Source organism: Lissotriton helveticus, chromosome 8, assembly GCF_964261635.1.
Source record: "Lissotriton helveticus chromosome 8, aLisHel1.1, whole genome shotgun sequence".
Classification (NCBI taxonomy): domain Eukaryota; kingdom Metazoa; phylum Chordata; class Amphibia; order Caudata; family Salamandridae; genus Lissotriton; species Lissotriton helveticus.
The window spans coordinates 1,497,896,978-1,497,916,066 of record NC_136069.1 but is presented as its reverse complement, the minus strand read 5'-3'; the positions used below and the strand labels follow the sequence as shown (position 1 = coordinate 1,497,916,066).

General features: G+C 42.6%; 1 protein-coding gene across 18 annotated transcripts in view; it reads right to left on the bottom strand.

Moving 5' to 3' along the window:
• The window catches only part of SYTL2 (synaptotagmin like 2), a 398,207-nt gene that overhangs the window by 58,192 nt on the left and 320,926 nt on the right, over positions 1–19,089 (bottom strand). For all 18 annotated transcript variants that reach the window (XM_078658474.1, XM_078658456.1, XM_078658457.1 and 15 more), the window contains 2 exons: positions 9,959–10,128; positions 4,900–5,002 (listed from right to left, as the gene is read on the bottom strand). In XM_078658474.1, the coding sequence (XP_078514600.1) occupies positions 4,900–5,002; positions 9,959–10,128 (273 nt within the window). The remainder of the gene's footprint in view (positions 1–4,899; positions 5,003–9,958; positions 10,129–19,089) is intronic.

Genomic DNA, 19,089 nt, shown 5'->3' with positions numbered 1-19,089 from the left:
GGGCATGGTCCAACTGGATGCTTTTTTAACTGTGGGAAAGCCACCAAACCATGGGCCAACCAGAGGCTAAGTCTAGTCAGAACAAACCTATGAGCTGGTTTGGTTACCTGGCTCAAGTACAATTGGAAGCCCTCACTTTGCATATATTTATTATACAGAATAACTGAAGTGAGGCGACCACTTGATGCTACACGTTTTTGGGCTCTATACATCATGAAAATTTGTTTCATGTCTGACTTTGAATAGTTTCTAGCAGAACCTGGATCTGCCACTATATTGAGTCCATATATAGTTTGAAAACTATCCACAATATTTTTGAGACATGGTATCTTCAAAAAATTATCCAGTTTAAGGCAATCCCCAATGACAGACTGGTTAAAGGCTCTCTCTTCCTTAATCCAGATGGCACGCCATACCATTAGTGGCCTAAACAAAATCAGGTCACTTAAGTGGGCAACCCCAACTTCCCTATGGATCAAATCAGTGGAGGCTGATGTGGGAACACAAAGCAATTTTTTAACAAAACAATTCTCCTCCCTTTGCAAGGAGTCCGTGTTAGTATAGCCCCACAACCCCGCCCCATATAATGCGATGGAAACACTCCTCGCATTATATATTTGGATCATGTCACTGATTCTTCTATCGCCGATCTTAGTGTCAAATTTAAAAATACCATAGGCACTTTTCTTCATTTTGGACCTAACATTCATTAAATCATGAGACCAACTACCATCATGAGAAAAGAGGATGCCCAGATGACAGAATTTATCCACATCCTGAACTTTCACCCCATCTATGAAAAAAGCATGATTTTCCTTAACTCTAGCACCACAAATCATAGTGTGAGTTTTACTCTTATTAATGACTAGCCTCCGTTTGCTGATAAAATCTGAAAACTGGTCCATCAGTCGCTGCAGACCTATCGGGGTCCGGGACAGGAGCACAGCATCATCTGCATAAAGCAGAACTGGGACACCTGTTCCGCCAATCTGGGGAGCATCTGCTTTGACTGTTTTCAGGACCATATCGACCGCATTAATAAATAGAATAAACAAAAAAGGGGCTAGGACACAGCCCGGTCTTATCCCGCGTTTTACTTCAAAATTTGGGGTACACTCCCCTCCTACCCCGAAACGCACACAAGTTTGCATTCTATCATATAATCTTGCTAGGAAGAAAATGATAGCCTCTGGTGCGCCGAGTTCCAACAGGACTGGCCATAAGATGGAATGGTCCACAAGATCAAATGCACTGCTTAGATCAGCAAAGCAAAGATATAAAGTGCCTGGCTTGGCCCTGGTATACTTTCCGATAATTAGATCTAAGTTCAGGCATTGATCAAGTGTTCCTCGCCCCTTTCTAAAACCATATTGGGAGTTTGCCAAGATCTAATTTTCTTCCGCCCACTCTTCCAGCCTAAACAACAGCACCCTGCTCATAATTTTTACTGAGGAGTTGAGCAAACTGATCGGGCGATAATTACTAGCTGCCGCCTTGTCCCCTTTCTTATATATAGGGACAATGATGGAATCACCCCACGTAGGTGGAATCTGGGTTGTTACGGCTGCATTCAGTGCCAGTGTAAGTATTGGTCCCCACAACCGTGGGACTGTCTTATAGACGTCGATGGGTACTCCATCAGGACCCTGCGTTTTTCCCCCCTTGCTAGATTTGATGCGGTTTTCAACTCTAAGAGGGTAATGTCTAGAGGGACTATGGGCCAAATTCTTGGTTTGACATCAGTAAAACCTATTCCTTGGAATATGGCCGAAAAATGGGAGATCCAGGCCTCGCTACCGACATTGGATACAAGGTGTGCTGCTTTATCATCCCTAAGAAAAGGAGAATTTACTGTAGACCAAAACAGGCAGTTATCTGAGATTTCTGCCGCCCGCGTTAGGTTATCCCACGCTTCTTGTTGTAACTCCTTCTTTCTTCTAGACAATGCCAATTTATATTCAGATCTCCGGTGAACAACCACAATTTTGTCCCTTGGTCTAACTCCTAGGGCCTGTTTCAGTCGAGTTAAGATAGCGGTACATGCATGATCAAACCAACTCTTTCCCTGAGAGGACTTGACATTCCTGCTATTAGTAAAAACATCCTCAATAGTTTTATTAATTTTAATAAAATTGTCCATGATAACAGTAGATGTACTACCCATATTCAGAACGCCTTCAATTTCAACCAAGGATTTGGATATGATCATGCTCATGACAATTGCCAATTTTTCCCCTTTCCATCTTATCCGTGTTCCATTTCGCCTGTGCGGCTCAATGTTACACAAACTTCTGGTCACCTGCTGTCTACTACACTTCCAAAACTCAGTTTCCATAACAATACGGTCGTGATCACTAAGAGTAGGGTCCTGGATTACTGAGGTCGAAAAATTTGGCGCAATAAAAGATGATGCCATAACATGATCGATGAGGGAGTTAAAATTCCTTCCCGTATAAGTGCGAATAATTTGGCCATCCGCATCCTTACCAGGTTGCAGTAGCTCTAAATCATATGTTGCCATGATATTATTAATAGTGTCACCATAGGCATTATGCTGAAAATGTGATATGTTATTATCACTATTATCTAACACTCCACAAGCCCTAGAAAGTGACAAGGGACAAATGGAAAGATTAAAATCACCTAACCAAATGATATTAAAAGAACATTCTGCTTCGGCTACAAGCTTCACAAGTGCTTTTTCTAGCTCCTCAATAATTAGATGTCGGGTATTATTAAAAATGTTATTATAAAAATTTATTAACACCACCTCGTGACCATCTTTTTCTTTAACCCACAGAATTTGTGAGTGTGTTCCTACCGTTATATGTTTAACAACTGTAAGCGATAAGTGCACGGACAACAAAAAAACCAAACCACCCTTTGCTCTACCGTGTCTAGATTCTGAAGCTTCCAAGCTGTAACAAACAAAGCCATCAACGCTGGGTTTACTGGTGCACCACGTTTCCTGCAAACAGAGGATGTCATTGTCATATGATCTAACCAGGTCCACCCAACCTCGATTGTTTTCCTTGGAAGCCCAACCTGCTATATTCCAGCTCACCATGGTGTTCCCCCCCCCCCCTAATACAACTTTTGGAGATACAGGTCTGGTTACCATATACCAGATCTACAATCAGGTCCGGCCCATCTTCAGCTGAACCTGCAGTAATATTCCTGGTCAGGTGTCTGTCGGAATGGCTGCCACCCTGTCAGTATCTGTTTGCCTGGTGCAAGTATCTATGAAGGTAGCTGCATCCCTCTCAACATCAGGCACTAACTTTGGCCAAATGTTGGTAAAAACAATCGGGGCCTCATTCATTATTGGCTCAGTATCAGTATTACCCCAACACAACTTTTTTTAATCATCTTTTTGCCAAACCAGCAGGGCTCTTAAGGTTTCTTCTTGTCAGGCAAAATGAGACTTGTAACACGGAAGGTTTTATTCCATCCTGGAATAGCCCAAGATATTTGGCATATTCTTTTATATTCGAAGGGTCTTGGACTTCTGGCACCAAAAGGGTTTTCAAGTCCACATGGGCTTCCTGGTATTGCTCGTGTATGGAGTCGCAAGTCAGTCTCATTACGGCACATGTCTCTGTTGTGGCAAATGTATTAAGCTCACCAGCATGTGCAGGTAAGAGCTATAAGACAGTGAATACTCACAGGTTGGCCATTTGCTTAGAACATAGATTTGTGGACAGAAGACCAGTAGGGGAACATCCCTTATGTTGACACTTAATAAAAGGCATATGGAGAAATATTCCTTGGTTACCTAGATAAAAAGTTTTGCGGAATGTTAATTTCCTTCTGAACATGTTTTTTACTTTGCTGGACAATGTTTTCCTTTCACTGAAATTTTGATCTGCATAGTTAACTATGCTATGGAGTTTCATTTCAATGACATCGAAGTTCTAGATTTCTCTGCAAGACAGTTTCCTCCATATGGAGTTCTGTTCTCACTTCTCAGAAGAACAAAAACTTACATTTCTTCTACTGAACTTACTGTCATCATAGACCATTCACTGCTTTGCATTGTTCACTTTCTTGGAGAGCAAGAGGACTGTACATCAGTTCTGAGATCACAGGCCCCACAACTATTAATTTCCCATAGGCAGCCGCATTTGCTGTTTTCCTCTGAATCTCCTTTCAGATGAGTCACATGAACCATGCGGCCAGCTGGAATGGACATCCCTGTGTTGATGGGGCTCACTCATCTAGGGAAGCATGGCTTTTATAGCTTTTTCACTTGGGTTGTAATTGGAGGACATTTGGTCTTCTACATTCAAAATCTTTATTTTAAGCCTGTGGTACACGCAACTACTTCTATTGAAAAATAGCTTTAAAACTGAATTAGGAGTCTTGCAATAAAACCTGGATTGTCCAATTTTGTATGCAAGGAAGTCACAATTTTAATGAAGACACGATGCAACTATTATCCCAACTTTAAACAGGAATTGTTTTTGGAACGGTTTCTCATCTTTCCCTTTATATATTTATTTTATTTTCTACTGGAGTAAGACAAATTCAAATGTACTTTCTTCAAAACAGAGATTGATTTAGAATCCCTTGTAACATATTTCTTGATTAATTTAACATCATACATCAGTCTAGCAGCATTAACTAATCCGGGACTTAGGTATGCGTGGACAAAATGACAAAAAGCTCCCTGTTTCAAAGAGTGTGATTAGTTCCACTTTATAGGCACTTTAGCAGACCCGAGAAAACATTCTGCTCTAAAACCAACGGAGAGCGCCTACCACAGGTTCCTTCCTATACATTATACACAAACCAGATCTTTCATATACACTAGCATCAACCACCTTTGACAGCTACTCAATAATACAGTTTTCAAAAGTTTCTCTTCACAGCAGAACTCTCACTACTGCTTTAGCTTACCCTTAGTATTTCATTGTAGGCAGGATTCAACGTTTTCTTCCGAACAGCTGTCTTCCTCTTACCCATTTTTTCTTTGTCCGGTAGTAGATAGCTCTTCACATATCTAGAGAACAATGAAAAATAAATGTTACTATAATCAACAGATATGCCATGCTGCTAAATATTTTTATGGCTCTGCTATTCCGTAACCAGACTGAATCTTGAAATTGGATTTAAAACCATAATAACTTAAAAACGACGTACAAATTCTATGGTCCCCATCAGAGCTGGACTGGGAACCCAAACCGGCCCTGGCAAACTGCTCTGCCGGCTCATCTGGGAGGGAGGGGGAGGGAGGGGGAGGGGGAGGGAGGGGGAGGGGGTGGGGGGGGAGGGCGCGGCCGAGCTGTTTGCTAGGGTCGGTTTCAGACGATTTTTGCTACAGGGGGCCGTTATTGCCAGTCCCCGGTAACAAAAACCGCCCCCTGGGGCCCAAAACTGGCACCCACCCTGGCAGCCCTTTGGGGAAAAGCCCGGTGCCTGCAACGGCCAGTCCGGCCCTGGTCCCCATGCATAGCTCTTGGCAAACCTACCATCTATATATATTTTTAGGCCTTGTGTTTTAACACTTTAATGAGTTATTTGCTCAGCATATGGCAAAATAGATGGACGTCAGATTAACAATGCATCATATGTAGGCAATGCATGGTTACACGTTTTAGGGAACTTTCAGTGAATAAAGTCATAGTAAAATATTGGAATGTTGGGAAGCTCCATTGAAAATAATGGAGTGCCCCGGGTTTCTAATGGCGGGAAGAAGCCCGGAACTACAACATTCCAATGTGTTTGTTCACAACTGTTGCTGTGAACAAAAGGTCTCATGGAGTACGTTGGAATATCAATCCCGTTGGGCTTCGTGAGGCCTTTCTTTTACAAATTAGAACATTCTGCTCTCAAGATTACAGTATCACCTGACTTGTTTCAAGTACCATCTGGAATTCTACTACCTGAAGGTATTCTCAACTGTGTCCCACTTAATGCCAGATGTCCATGGTGGTTTTCTTATTGGCGTTTCTATAGCTTCAGCCCATCTTCCTTAAACAATGGGACTCCAAGGGCAATATGTGAAAATGATTAATTTATGGGCAACACAAGAGAGCAAAGGCAGGAGATTTGTAGGCTGAACCTGTACTCAGAGTTCCATAATTGCCCTTGTATTTTAGAAATTGGAATGGCTTTTTGTTTTTGTTTTAAGAGAGTCTACATTTTTAAACTGGGTCCATTGTGGTGTAATGTGGTGGTGGTGAATGCTGAGATTCAAGACAGTGCTGGAAAACTGCAGGACACCTTAAAACAATGTTCAACACTGGTTTCCCTCTCTTTCAGAATCCCGTGCATGTCTAAATACATTTCTAGTGTTGATACATCTTCTGCATTAGTAGTGTCCACAATTATTACCTGCTAACATTTAGAATACTTGTTACCAAGTACAAACAGATGATGACAGACTATGAATCTTCTACAGGTTTTTTAGGAGCTTTTTAGCAGAAATGGTGGCAGGTTATTCGTTTGGGCCAGTGGCTTTATGAATGTGACACTGAGAAATTTCTTGTAAGTTGGGAGTAGGATGGATGCTGGTATCACTATGTGAGCCATATTAGTAGCTCTTTCCTGATAATTCACCTGACTGTCAACTCATTCTTCACAGCCTCAGGGTGGTGTTGTGTCCACCAGCATATCCTTCCACCAGCCCTACTGGTGGGCTAGTATTATTGTCGGAATGCCAACTGCTGCCATCACTTGGATGACGTGAAATGTGATATAATTTAGGAATGCCAAATGTGTCTTTTGATATGCTGACCTCCTCTTGTGCCTTCAGGGGCAAACAAAATCAGTATGGGGCAAAGTCAAAATTAGTGTAAGATGTCACTACCACACTCAATGTCCAACCTATCACTGGTCACCATAATTGTGGCAATTGCAGAATCTGTAACCAAACCATGACTGCCAATGAATTTATACACACATTCAGGATCTCAAATAAGAAGGATGTAATCCTTGACTAAATTTGAAAAGATGTTTCAACCTGCCACAGCAACCAATATATGCAGCAGAGACTCTGAAGGATGCGTGGCACGATAACCACACAAACAGCATGAAGGTCAAGAAACAAAAAGCCAGGCTCTGGGTATTTGCAAAGATGCCAGAATCTAGCACCACACCGGAATGGCAATAGAACGGTGGTGGAGAGTGAGCCACTAAATAGGGCTCTGCAAATCCAAATCTATAAATTGTGTTATGGTACACATTTTACTTTTGAGAAGTATAATAGTCTTAAGAGGCACATCCAATATGTATTTTCATTCTTATGCAAAACTTTGGATGGATTCATCCTTCCCTCCCCCATCACAGAATGAGCACACCACAAACTAAAACTCTAGAATAAGTGAAGAAACCTTATTTGCTCTCCGAATAAGCACATGATTACAATAAAATATTATATTTTCAATTCAGACAGCACTTTGTAAAAAAAGATACAACACTAACACATTTCATATATTGAGAGCACCGAAAAGCAAATTGCGGAAAGAACAAACCCAACAACACAGCTCAGGTAATCTCACTTACCTGACCAGATAACATTTTTACCCTGCTCATCACAAAAGGATGACTTTCAGTCCCAAGGATGACCATGCACAAGTAAAGTCAGATCAAGAGCCGAAACATGTTGACAATAGTGAGGAAAAGGATGCAACATAGTGGAAAGAATAGAAGACTAGGAATGTACCCATAATCAAACAGAAAGATAAAGGACAGTTCTTTCTTCTAGTTCCAGCCTTCATGGACACTAAAAACAAACAAAGGAAACAAAAACTAACATGAAAAACAAGAACCTTGTCCCCTCTAGTATCTAAAAACAAAGGGACCTAGACCAACACCAATGTGTCTAAACACAGCAGTACTTTATAAAATTCAGTGTGAGATTTCGAAATACTGCCTATTCTTACACAGATAAGGTACTCATTTTGGATGTTTTTGCATTAAGGGGCATTTTATATGTAGAACAGCAACGCACAAGTTAATAAAATAAGGTTTAGGTACATATGCCGTTAACAAACGTTTTGTATTTAATGTGAAATCCGAAAAATAAATTATGCAAAAACAGAAATAGTAAATGAATGAACAAAACCAAGGTAAATGTTGGCATGTGAGGTCAAAGCATAGCTTTGCTTAAAAGAGGCCAAGTAGGGTACAGGATGCTTTACCTGCACTGTCTGAATGAAGCATGGTATCATCTAATTTATAGCGGATTGAAGTATCTTTTTTATACCAACTCCAAACCCATCCGCAAGGTATTTCTGACAGAGAGTTGTCTGAGGATCAGCATCACTATGAAAAGACACCAATCTGGATCACTAGACAATTCCTGCCTTATGTCCATCTTGCAAGCCTTGGTCCTTGAGGTCTCTTTTGCCATCTTTATCATGCAACTGTCCTTGACCTAGAGACAAGGTCCATTAGGTTTATTACAGAGGTTCAATTATCCACTTTCTTGCAAAGGCCAACCTTGATCCAATGATTCTTAAGAATTACAAGCCAATCACACTCCATCCTTTCTATTTCAAAAATCATAAAAAAGCAATCAGGATGATTTGTTCCCTGGAGGATGATGGCCTACTGGTGGTTGTCAAGTTGGCTATCTGCCACTGCATCGCATCGCAGCCTTCCATTTAAGGAGCTTGGATGAGTTATGTACTGCTGAGGAGAAAATACTTTTCAGTCTGCCAACTGCTTTTGATGCAGTCAACCATGATATTCTCTCTGACTTTCAACAGCAGGCCTAGCTGCCTTTTAGTGCTTGAGGTTATTTGTCAGTAAGCATTCTCACACTGTATCTCTTCTGCCATTCTGTTTATAGGTGAAGTCATTGTTCGGGAAGACTTTGCAGGGGTCTCAACACGTATGCCCTGCCTCCGGAAGGCCTCAGGCATTGCTTTGGATTTAACATTCCCTCCAAAGCAAACAAAAAGTGGATGCTTTCAGTGAATCACACTTCTATGGACTCCATTTGCCGTCTGGAGGTATGTATGACTACCATTCATAACTGGATACTGAGCGTGCTTTCAATGTGTAGTCAAACGGTTTTGGTCTTCTTGTTTTCTGCAACTATGTAAAGTCTGGAAGATCCTTACCTTCATTCCTGTTAACCACAGATGACTGCAGCATGTACCTTCTGAGTTGTACTATTGCATTCCATTGTACCCAAGCCTGATGGATTGAGGAATATAGAAGCTTCAATGAATTAAAAATATAGCAGAGAAACTTCAAGTCAGACTGACGTGTAGAGTCCACAGATTTGGTTATTCGTTGGAGGCTAGACAAACACTCTCTACATTCGTTCCTAGTGAAATTGAGGGTTTCACTAGCAAACCTGCTTGATTTGACTTCTAATCAACATTGGTCTCAGGGCTCTTTAGTGATAATGAAAATGGTTAGGAGTCACCTCATTAAGACTGTGCCAGCACAAGTTTAGGGGACAACCAGGCAGAGGGGATTTAGTGGTAGGTCCATTTACTCAATTTGCCATGTTGAGTGAAATGACTCCAGTGGCTTTCCTGGTGAATCACTTTGAGTTGCCTCAAGACACTGAAGACAACTGGATTCAGGATCCATCACCCTGAGGCAACAGCATAAGTTATTCATTTGCTGCCTGAGGGGTGGGGTGCACAAGGGTCTCTCCACAGAAAGGGATATCAAAAGCAAAATGATCATATGGAAAGAAACTAAAACTAGGACCTGCAACTTGGCTTGGCTAACATTCAATGTTTCATTTAACTTTCTACAGCTAGTTACTAAAAATTAGCATATCCCTTCTTATTCCGGAGGTCAAGATGAAGCCTTGAAATAGAGAGCTACTTAATTCTTAACCAAAAAAATAACATTCCTCTTATTTAAACCTACAGGTCATTCACAAAAAAACTACCTACCTGCCAAGAACGGTAAGTCACAAAAAGTCACTGTTACAGTGTGAGAACCTTAGGAAACGAAACCAAGAAAAGCTGATCTTAGTTACACTTACGGATCGGAACGGTTCTTCTTAACATCTGCCACCGCCAGCTCCTTGCATTGGGCCACAAAAATGTGAAACTCCAACAACTGGTCCACATAATCAATGGCAAACTGAATATTTCCTTTGATGTCGACATTCCCAAAGTCCCCGCTGTAGATACTCATCACACTTCCGCTCACCTGTGGACATAACAAGCAAGAATGACAATGCTCTTCCATCTAGCAGCTCGATCATCTACAAGTATCGCAAACATGAATTATTCTACAAAAAACTAAAGTTACACAACAAAACATTTTCCCTTAGGTTTGTGATGCCCTCACTGAAGGGCTAATCTTATACCAAATTTTAGAAAAGGTTTATTATTTTAAACAGATCCTTTTCAGACAAATCCAGTCCCTGTATGTTATAAATGAAGAGCATAGATTTCCTTTCCAGGGTCAAAGTTTCCAGACTTCTAGCTTTGTGAAGCAAGGTTGGTGAACTCCTGCATTGGCTGGACTCTCTGGAGAAAGGGAACCAAGGCCTTGCACCCGTTCTTTCCTGGATTAGAGTCCATTCAAATATAGATTTCCTAGTATTTACTTATTTAATAAGCTCATCAAACAGTGCGGCACAAGGTTACATGAAATAGTCCATAAGCATTTAGTTATAAATGGCAAAAAATCATGCGTGGACGCAAGGCATGTGAATGAGACAATAAAAGAATTATAGCTGTTACCATAAAAGAAACTAATTCTTAATTTCTCCATTCAAAGCACCTGTTACCTGTTCAATAGGCAGGATCAGTACCAGATCTTGGTGAAAGACAAAGATAAATGATTTGATTTAGTTTAAAATAGATGCGGTTGTATCTTCTAGCTTAATTATCATACATCTCTGGTCCCCAGGTCTGCAACAGAAGGGAAAGCTAACTATCATCTTCTTTCCAGTCACAAAAGCAATATGTGGGGCTTCCTCCCTTCAGTGATCCACTTTCAACACCCCTGCTAGGTACCCTAGGAGTTTACAGGGAAAATACACAACTAGAATAAACCACAGAAATCTAAATTAGAATATGTCCACGAGTGCTAGATGAATTACATTATTTAGGATATCCTCGGTTTACATACAATTTAGATACACAGTATGCAGATTTATTTTATGTGCATATCAAGATATTGTCCTATAGATCGTTCTCTACTGGATTTACACAGACTACCCCTGTACGAAACCTTTCCTTTAAGCTCTGGAAGGCTGGTGGTCGCATACAAGCTAAATAAACTGTGCACTAGGACAACAAAAGTATTAAAAAAATAAAACAGGCCTGGCCACCCTCCATCCCTCTAGGAATAATGGTACAGGCAAACATAATTAAGGAGAACTCCTTGAGTAAGTCACTTTAATCTACTGGATGTTTGTTATATAGTAATCAATTAGAACTATCAGTTTCTTTCCAATAAATTAATTGGATACAGAATCAATAGAAACTCAGAGGAGACTCTGAAGAATTGGATTGTACCTAATTATTCAGGTAGGTTTACCACAATCATTCCACAATACATGCATTAGATCACAACATGAGAAAAATGTGATTGCAGCCCAAAACCGCGCACGTGCTCAATGAGAGTAGTAGAAAACAGTGTTACAAACTCTGCGCTAAAAAAAGTTAAATGCAAGGACAATTCCAGCAGATAAACAGCTTGCTGCAAAACGGTTGCTGAATTCATACTAATTTCCCCATCGAAGGTCAATTTTCTGGACCTTTGGTGTTAACAATGCATGTAACCATCATGAAGGAACAACAGTGATCAAATCAAGACCTCACATAAGTAGAGGTTAAACAATCAATACAAAGTTTATTGTGTAGATTACTTAAAACCGTGACAATAGAATTTTTTTTAAAAAAAGTAACATAATTATACAGAAGCAAAATAGAATGATAGTTCCTGTCAAGTGGCTTGTTATGCCCGAAGAAAGGAAACACTTGGTGTACAAGCTTTTCTCTCTACCATCTTCCCTTTTCCCATGTCTATTATGAAAATATTAAATAAAAGTGAGTTAAAAACCCTCCATAGAATGAGTAAAAAAGTTTCAGCTAAGAGATAACTCAATTACGGCGTGGTCTAACTCTACTGTTCATCAATGTCCGTGATCCAAGGACTGAGAGTTAATACTTAATAATCATCTCAGTGCTTTGTTTAAAGTTTTTTAGGAAGTCCTGCCCTGCTTTAAAAAAATGTACCTATTCTTGCCAGTTCGGAGGGGACCATTGTGCTAAAAATCTCATTCATTGCTTGGTTGCATGTTCTTATGCCGTGGATTAAAAAGAGTGGCTTTAGTAAGATTCGACAGCAGTCGAGCAAAATCGGACAGCTACACAGTAAATGTAAGAGTTTCCGATTTATAGCCGCAGAGTCTACACTGGACTACTTTAGAGAGCAGCGGCCAGTTAGGAATAAAATCTTTGATTTGTAATGCCAGCATCCTTACTGCCAAGATTTTAGTCAGGCAGGCTTTCCCTATAGTGCAATTGAGGTAAGGTTGTGCCCTAAGTCCAACTTGACTTTCATTGTTGTATGACGCTGCCAGGGCCCTTAGTAGCGGTGTAGTGTTAATTTTTTGCAAGTCCATGGTCATGGAAAGTAATTTAGTCTGTTTTTTCATTATACTTTTTATTGCAACGAACGTAAATGAAGAAGTATTTAAAGTAGTCAAATCGATTTGTAGAGTTTCTGCTGCTATCCTTAAGTAAGTAGACCATGGATTGATTTTATGTTTGAAGATATCTTGCAAAATACATTTCAGGGTACCCGGTGTTGCTGTGATGCATCTGTGGTAATACTTTATAAAAGGCCCTATACTTGACCATGTGGTGCCCTCCAGGCCAAATGCAAGTCTCACCAAGGATCCCCTGGTATAACAGGGCAATTTGAACACTCATATATTTTCAGATGTCATTTTTCGATGGTGTTGGTGAGTTGACCTGGAAAGGCCTCGCTGCCGTAGGTAATTGCAAATGGTAATACTGCCTGAAGTACCTTTCTAATTGGCGCTGAGGATGGACTTTCAAGGGCTGTATGTAGTTGACAGTCTTGTGGTTATTAACGCTGCCTTGTTCTTTAAGTGACGCTTGTGTGTTGTTGATGCGCCGTTTGCAGAAAACCATGTGCCCAAATAGTTATAGGATTTGGCTGCAGAGATTTTTAAGGGACCCTGGGACCAATTATTATTTATGTTTTGTAGCGTCCTTCCAAATGATAGAACCTTTGTTTTTGCTTCGTTTACTTTCAGTTTATTTACTCTGTTGTATAAGTGGAGATAATTTTATGCTCTCTGGAGTCCTATTTGTGAGTTGTCGAGGAGGACGATGTCGTCCGCGTATTGCAATATTGTGATCTTTGTGTTGCCGACTTTTGGGGAGATTAGATTAGCGTTGGTAAGTGCCCGCGACATGTCCGCTGTGTATAAATTAAACACATTGGAGCAAGGACGCAGCTTTGCTTTAACCCTTGGGGGGTGTTGATCTTCTTGGTTAGCGCAGTGTCTGACAGCTTGACCCTCACCCAGGTAGTCGTGTATAGCGATATGATGGCATTGAGAAGGCCACTGGGAATGCCCCACACCTGCAGTTTTCTCCCAAAAATACCTCTGTCCACCAGATCGAAGGCAGATGAATATTCCACGAAACATGCGTAGTGTGCTGGTGTCTTCTGGTTTTTTGCGTGGTGGGCAAGGAGAGATAGGGTGATTATGTTGTCCAGTGTGGAGGAATTGGGTCTAAAGTCAGTTTGGCAGAAAGGAATTATTGCGTTTGTTGTTACCCAAGCCTCTAGATCTTTTAGGAGTACAGCTGCATAGATCTTAGCCTCAATATCCAACAAGGCTATCAACCGATAATTACAGGGATTATGTCTGTCACCCTTTTTAAAAATTGGGTGCAAGATTGAACCTCTCCAGCTGTCAGGCACTTGATGGAGTTTAGTGCAGGTTGTGAACAGTCAGAAAAGTATTGCGGACCATAATGATGAGTCTTCTTTGAACAGTTGGGCCGGGAGACCATTCGGACCAGGTGATCCTGAAGTTCTTATTTTGCTTAGTACTTCTTGAATACTATTAGTCGTAAATATGGAGGCACGGTCCTCTGAGTCATCCAAAGTGGTTAAACAACATAATCCCAGCATCATGTTGAAAATGAGCATCTCTCATTCACCACTGTTCAGAAGCGCCATTAACACTGTAAACCAAACATGCTAACAAAGTTAACTACTGACACTAAATCAAAAAGGCAATACACATCTCACTAGATTTTGACTTCTTCATTGAACAGCATTTTGGGTAATGCTCCAAATAAACGTGCCAACTACCCTTCACTTTGTGGCCACAGGAACAAAACAAGACTACTCCAGGGTAGTTTATCTTCACACACAGAATTCACATCTGAAAACTTGCATGGAAAGGAAAAGTCAGGGGAGCTCCAGAAATAACAGCTTGAAGTCACTGGTAAATTTTCTGATGAAGTTTGAGCCAATGATAAAGTAAGCATGTCTCATGAAGACTAGTGTGTGTTAATCTGATCATGATGTGCAAGTCAGCTGTGGAGTTGTAGACGTATCCATAAGTAGAATTAATTCAGAGTTAAGTATGGGTGCAGAAAAAGAAAAAGTTAGATCAGATGTAGCAAATGTAGTACACTAATGTTTTAATCTGGAAAGCTTAATCAGGAGAAATGGTTCAGTTTGCATTTGATAAATATACACCTTTAGGAGACTAATTAGTAATAAACTCAAGCATGCAAGGCTGGAGATTAACTAAATTGTGGCACACAAATGCGAAGTGGCTAACTCAAAATGCATGGGGTCAACCAGTAAAGGAATATCCTCCAGTTTTTCTTTTTTCAATTTTGTGATTCTGAAAATCTAAATGCTTTGGCAAGCAAGTGGCATTGAGGTATATCAAAAGGTATTGGGCATTTGTATACCAGACAGGCAAGTACAGCCCTATAAATACTACTAGCTTGACGGCAGGGAGACTTGAGCATTGGTCATTCATGAAACTGACCTCTCATGTTCAGCAGAAGCCATACAGATGTGTTTACAGGTGACTGATAAGGGGCTTTCATTTACTTCCTACGAGAAAAAAATAAGCTTTAATGATCAAAGGTGATCACAGCTGTGTCTCCACTGGTCACTTCTGAGAGGTGAGCAGATGGATACATGATGGCGCATACCACCACGCGCAAGGAGGTTGTAGGGACAGTGGGAAAAGGGCTGAGTAGTAAGGCGATTCAGGTTATAGAACAAGGCCTGACCATTCAGATTTTGGTCGTATGTTGTCATAGGTCATGAAGATGGCATGCAAGCATGGTTTAATCCTGCTTTAATTGTTATTGGATGGGGAGTGTCATTAATGAACAAACTACTTACCTTTGGAAACACCTTATCTGGTAGAGACTATACCTAGCCGCAGATTTGTTACCTTAGAATTTCCCCAGTTGTCAGACTGGATACGGAAGAGTTTTTGTGAGCAGTACCCCTGCACCGGTAGGTGGCATCAATCAGCTCCGCATCCATTGTCGGCATTGTCTGCACAGGAAGTGGCATTGTGGTACCTAAATAGGCACCATCCAAGTGCTCTGACGTCAGTTTCTTTTCACGACTTTCCACGCCAGAAGAGCCGAGCCATGAAGAAAGCTGACCTGTGGGATGTAAAACTAGAGCCCTGAAATGTGTCATCCGTGTCCCTAGAAATCCGTTTGCAGGGCAGGGAGGATGGGTGTTTCGGTAAGGAATCTGCCGCTAGATATAGTTTGTACCAGATAAAGCGTTAACGTTATTGAAGGTAAGTAACTCGTTTATCTGATAGAGGCTTCTAGTATGAGATTCCTTACCTTAGATTAGATACCCAAGCAATACCATCCCGGGAGGAGGGTTTGTGAACCAATTTCAAATGAGAAAGTCCTGCAGGACCCAATGGGCAAAGAGGCCATCCCTGTAGACCTGACTGTCCAGACAGTAATGTTTAGTGAACGTAAGCAGGGAAGCCCATGTTGCTGCCTGGCAGATATCCAGGACTGGAACACCATGTGCTAACACAGTGGTGGTCACTTTAGTTCTCATGAAATGGGTTTACAAACCTTCAGGTGGTTGCTTCTTGGCCAGTGTGTAGCAGATTTTGATGCATAGCATGCCCCATCTAGAGACAGTCTGATTCGGTACTGCCCGACCTTTGTTTGCACCAACATACCACATGAAGAGTTATTAGTCTACTTGGAACTCTTTCATGTGGTCAAGGTAGAACGACAACACTCTTTTTGGAACCAGACGGTGGAGGCAGTCCTCTTCCTTAGAGGGATGTACAGGAGAGAAAAAAGTAGGCAAGGTGATGGATTAGCCTACATGAAAAGGAGTGACCACTTTCGACATAAAGGAGGCCCTAGTGTGAAGAACTACTTTGTCACGATAGACTGAAGGATAAGGCCTGCAGCTCACTCATGCAGCGGGCAGAGGTAATTGCCACAAAGAAGGCTGTTTTCAAGGGGAGAAACTTAAATGCACAATTTTGTAGAGGCTCGAAAAGAGTGCACATCAAAAAATAAATTATGATCCCACTGAGGTATAATGAATGGTAAAGGAGGGAACGGTTGAGTAAGGGCTTTAAGGAACCTATGTATGATTGGGGATTTCAACAAAGAGCAACCGGATGAAGGCAGAAATGGCAGATAGATAGCCCTTAAGAGTGCCCAGAGCAGAGCCCTGCTGGGCACGAAAAAGAATGAAAAGCAGCACGTCAGAAAGAGAGGACAAAGGGGATCAACAGATTTTTCTGTGCACCATACCACAGATTTCTTCCAACAGTAGGCATACACTGTCTTGGTAGAAGGCGTTTGGCTGCCAAGCTAACGTTACAGACTTCAGGAGGAAGGTCAAAAGCTGTCAACTGTTGCTGCTCAGTCTCCTTAAAAGGCGGGGGAGAGTGGACAAGTTTGGGTGAAAAATTCTCCACTGCTGCTGCGACAGAAGAACTTCCCGAAGGGGCAGCTCAATCGGAGGATCGATGGCCATGCACAGAAGCTTGGGATACCAGACTATGAAAACCCAGTCCTGAGCCACAAGGATGACTTGAGCCCGGTCAGGGCTGATCTTGAGAACTCTGGGCAGGAGTGGTATGAGTGGAAAGGCGTACAGGAGGCCCGAGCTCCACTCGAGACGAAAAGCGTCTCTGAGAGAGTGACACCTTGGAAACTCCGGCGTGTAATACTGCGGGCATTGGGATTTCTAAGCAGTGGTGAACAGATCTAACCAAGGCTCTCCCCACTGTGGAAAGAGACCTTGCATCACCTGCAGATGGAGACGCCGTTCGTGATCTACTAGGCACCTTCGGTTGAGTTAGTCTGCTATGGCATTCAGAGAACCGGCCAGATGATGAACCACCAGAGAAATACCCTGTCTTTCAGCCATGTTCACAGGCGCAGGGCCTCTTGACAAAGGGTCCACGACCCTACCCCGCCGTGCTTGTTGCCGTACCACATAGCAGCAGTGTTGTCTGTTAACACCTGCACCAGTCTTCCCTTGATAACGGGAAAAAAGGCTTTCAATGCCAGTCGGATCGATTGGAGCACCAGCAGGTGGATGTGGAGCCTGAATTCCACTAGAAACCAAAGGCCTCTGATCTCCACCTCTCCCAGATGGCCGCCTCATTGCAGGAGTGACGCACCCATCACTACTGTGAGATCTGATTTGGGACAAGAGTGGGGTCTGCCTCTGACTTAATCGCAGTTCGTTAGTCACCACTGCCGATTGTTTGCAGTCCCCTCTGAGATCTAAACCATGTCAGAGAGATTCTCCTGATGCTGCGTCCACTGAACTTAAGGTCCCAATGCAGAGCCTGCATATTCCATCTAGCATGTGTTACCAGCGGGATGCAGGAGGCAATAAGGCCCAGCAACCTCAGTCAGTCTCACCAAAACCCAGGATCGAGGCTGAAATATTGGTATCATAACCTGAATATCCTGGACTTGCCGTTCTCGAGCATAAGCCTGAAACTGCACTGTGTCCAGAACAGCGTTGATAAAAATGAGCTTCTGGGAGGGAGTCAGGTGTGACTTCGGCACATCGATAGTGAACCTCAGCGAGTGAAGTAGGTTCACCATAGTCTGTAGGTGGGAGACGACAGCCTGGGATGAAGGGACAGATGATCCTCCATCAGCCGATCGTGAGAGGGTGGAATGGGGAGAGGAAGTCTCGAAGGGGAGGGAGTAGCCCCTTTCGACAATCTGCAAAACCCACCTGTATGATGTTATGGACTGCCAGTGGGGCAGGGGATGGTGAATTCTGCAGCCAACTGGGTGCCCATGGTGGGGGAGGGGCAGACTAGGAGGGTTTGGAGGGTGTTGCAGTTGTGGTGGTGGACTGACCAGACTGCTGGCCACCTGACCCACGAGGTGTGTGTACCGTGCCCTCGGCTATACAGAGGCCGGGGAGCCTGCACTGCGTGGTGGCTGGGTGGTAATTGGTGCGACTGGAAGCCCCTTCCGATGCCATGACAGGAGCGAAAAGCAGATGGGCGGGGGATGAGGGGCAACAGAGAAGCCCAAGGACCTGGCCGTAGTACGAGATTCCTTATCGCGCTCGAGTACTTAATCTGCCTAGTCTCTGAAGAGACGGGCGCTATCGAAGGGCATGTCTGTAAGGGAAGCTTGGACATCCCCCAAAAAGCCAGTCATCCTCAGCCAGGCATTGTGCCTCATGGCCACTATCGTGGAAACCGTTCTACCTAGCGAGTTGGTTGTATTTAGCCTGCAGCAACTAATTAACTTTGCCACATTTCTCCTTTCGAGAGTACAGCCAGAGCCTCCTACAGGACCTTTGGTAGCACATGGGCACCCGTATCCCACAAAGTGTGAGAATAAAAGCCCAAAAGAGTGTACAGACCACAATGCCAGGCTGGCAGAAGACATCTTCCCAAATGAGTCCAGCCTCTTGGATTCCCTATCCGGGGGAGTTGTAGGGAAAGTGCGATGGGAGGTGGAGGCCTGGGCCACCAAGCTCTCAGGAGTAGGGTGCTGCGTAAGGAAGTTTGGATCCCTCTGTGCGGAGCAATGGAGGTGGACAATCATCCTATTCACAGGACCCAGTGTTGGGTTTGACCAGGTGCCCAACTGT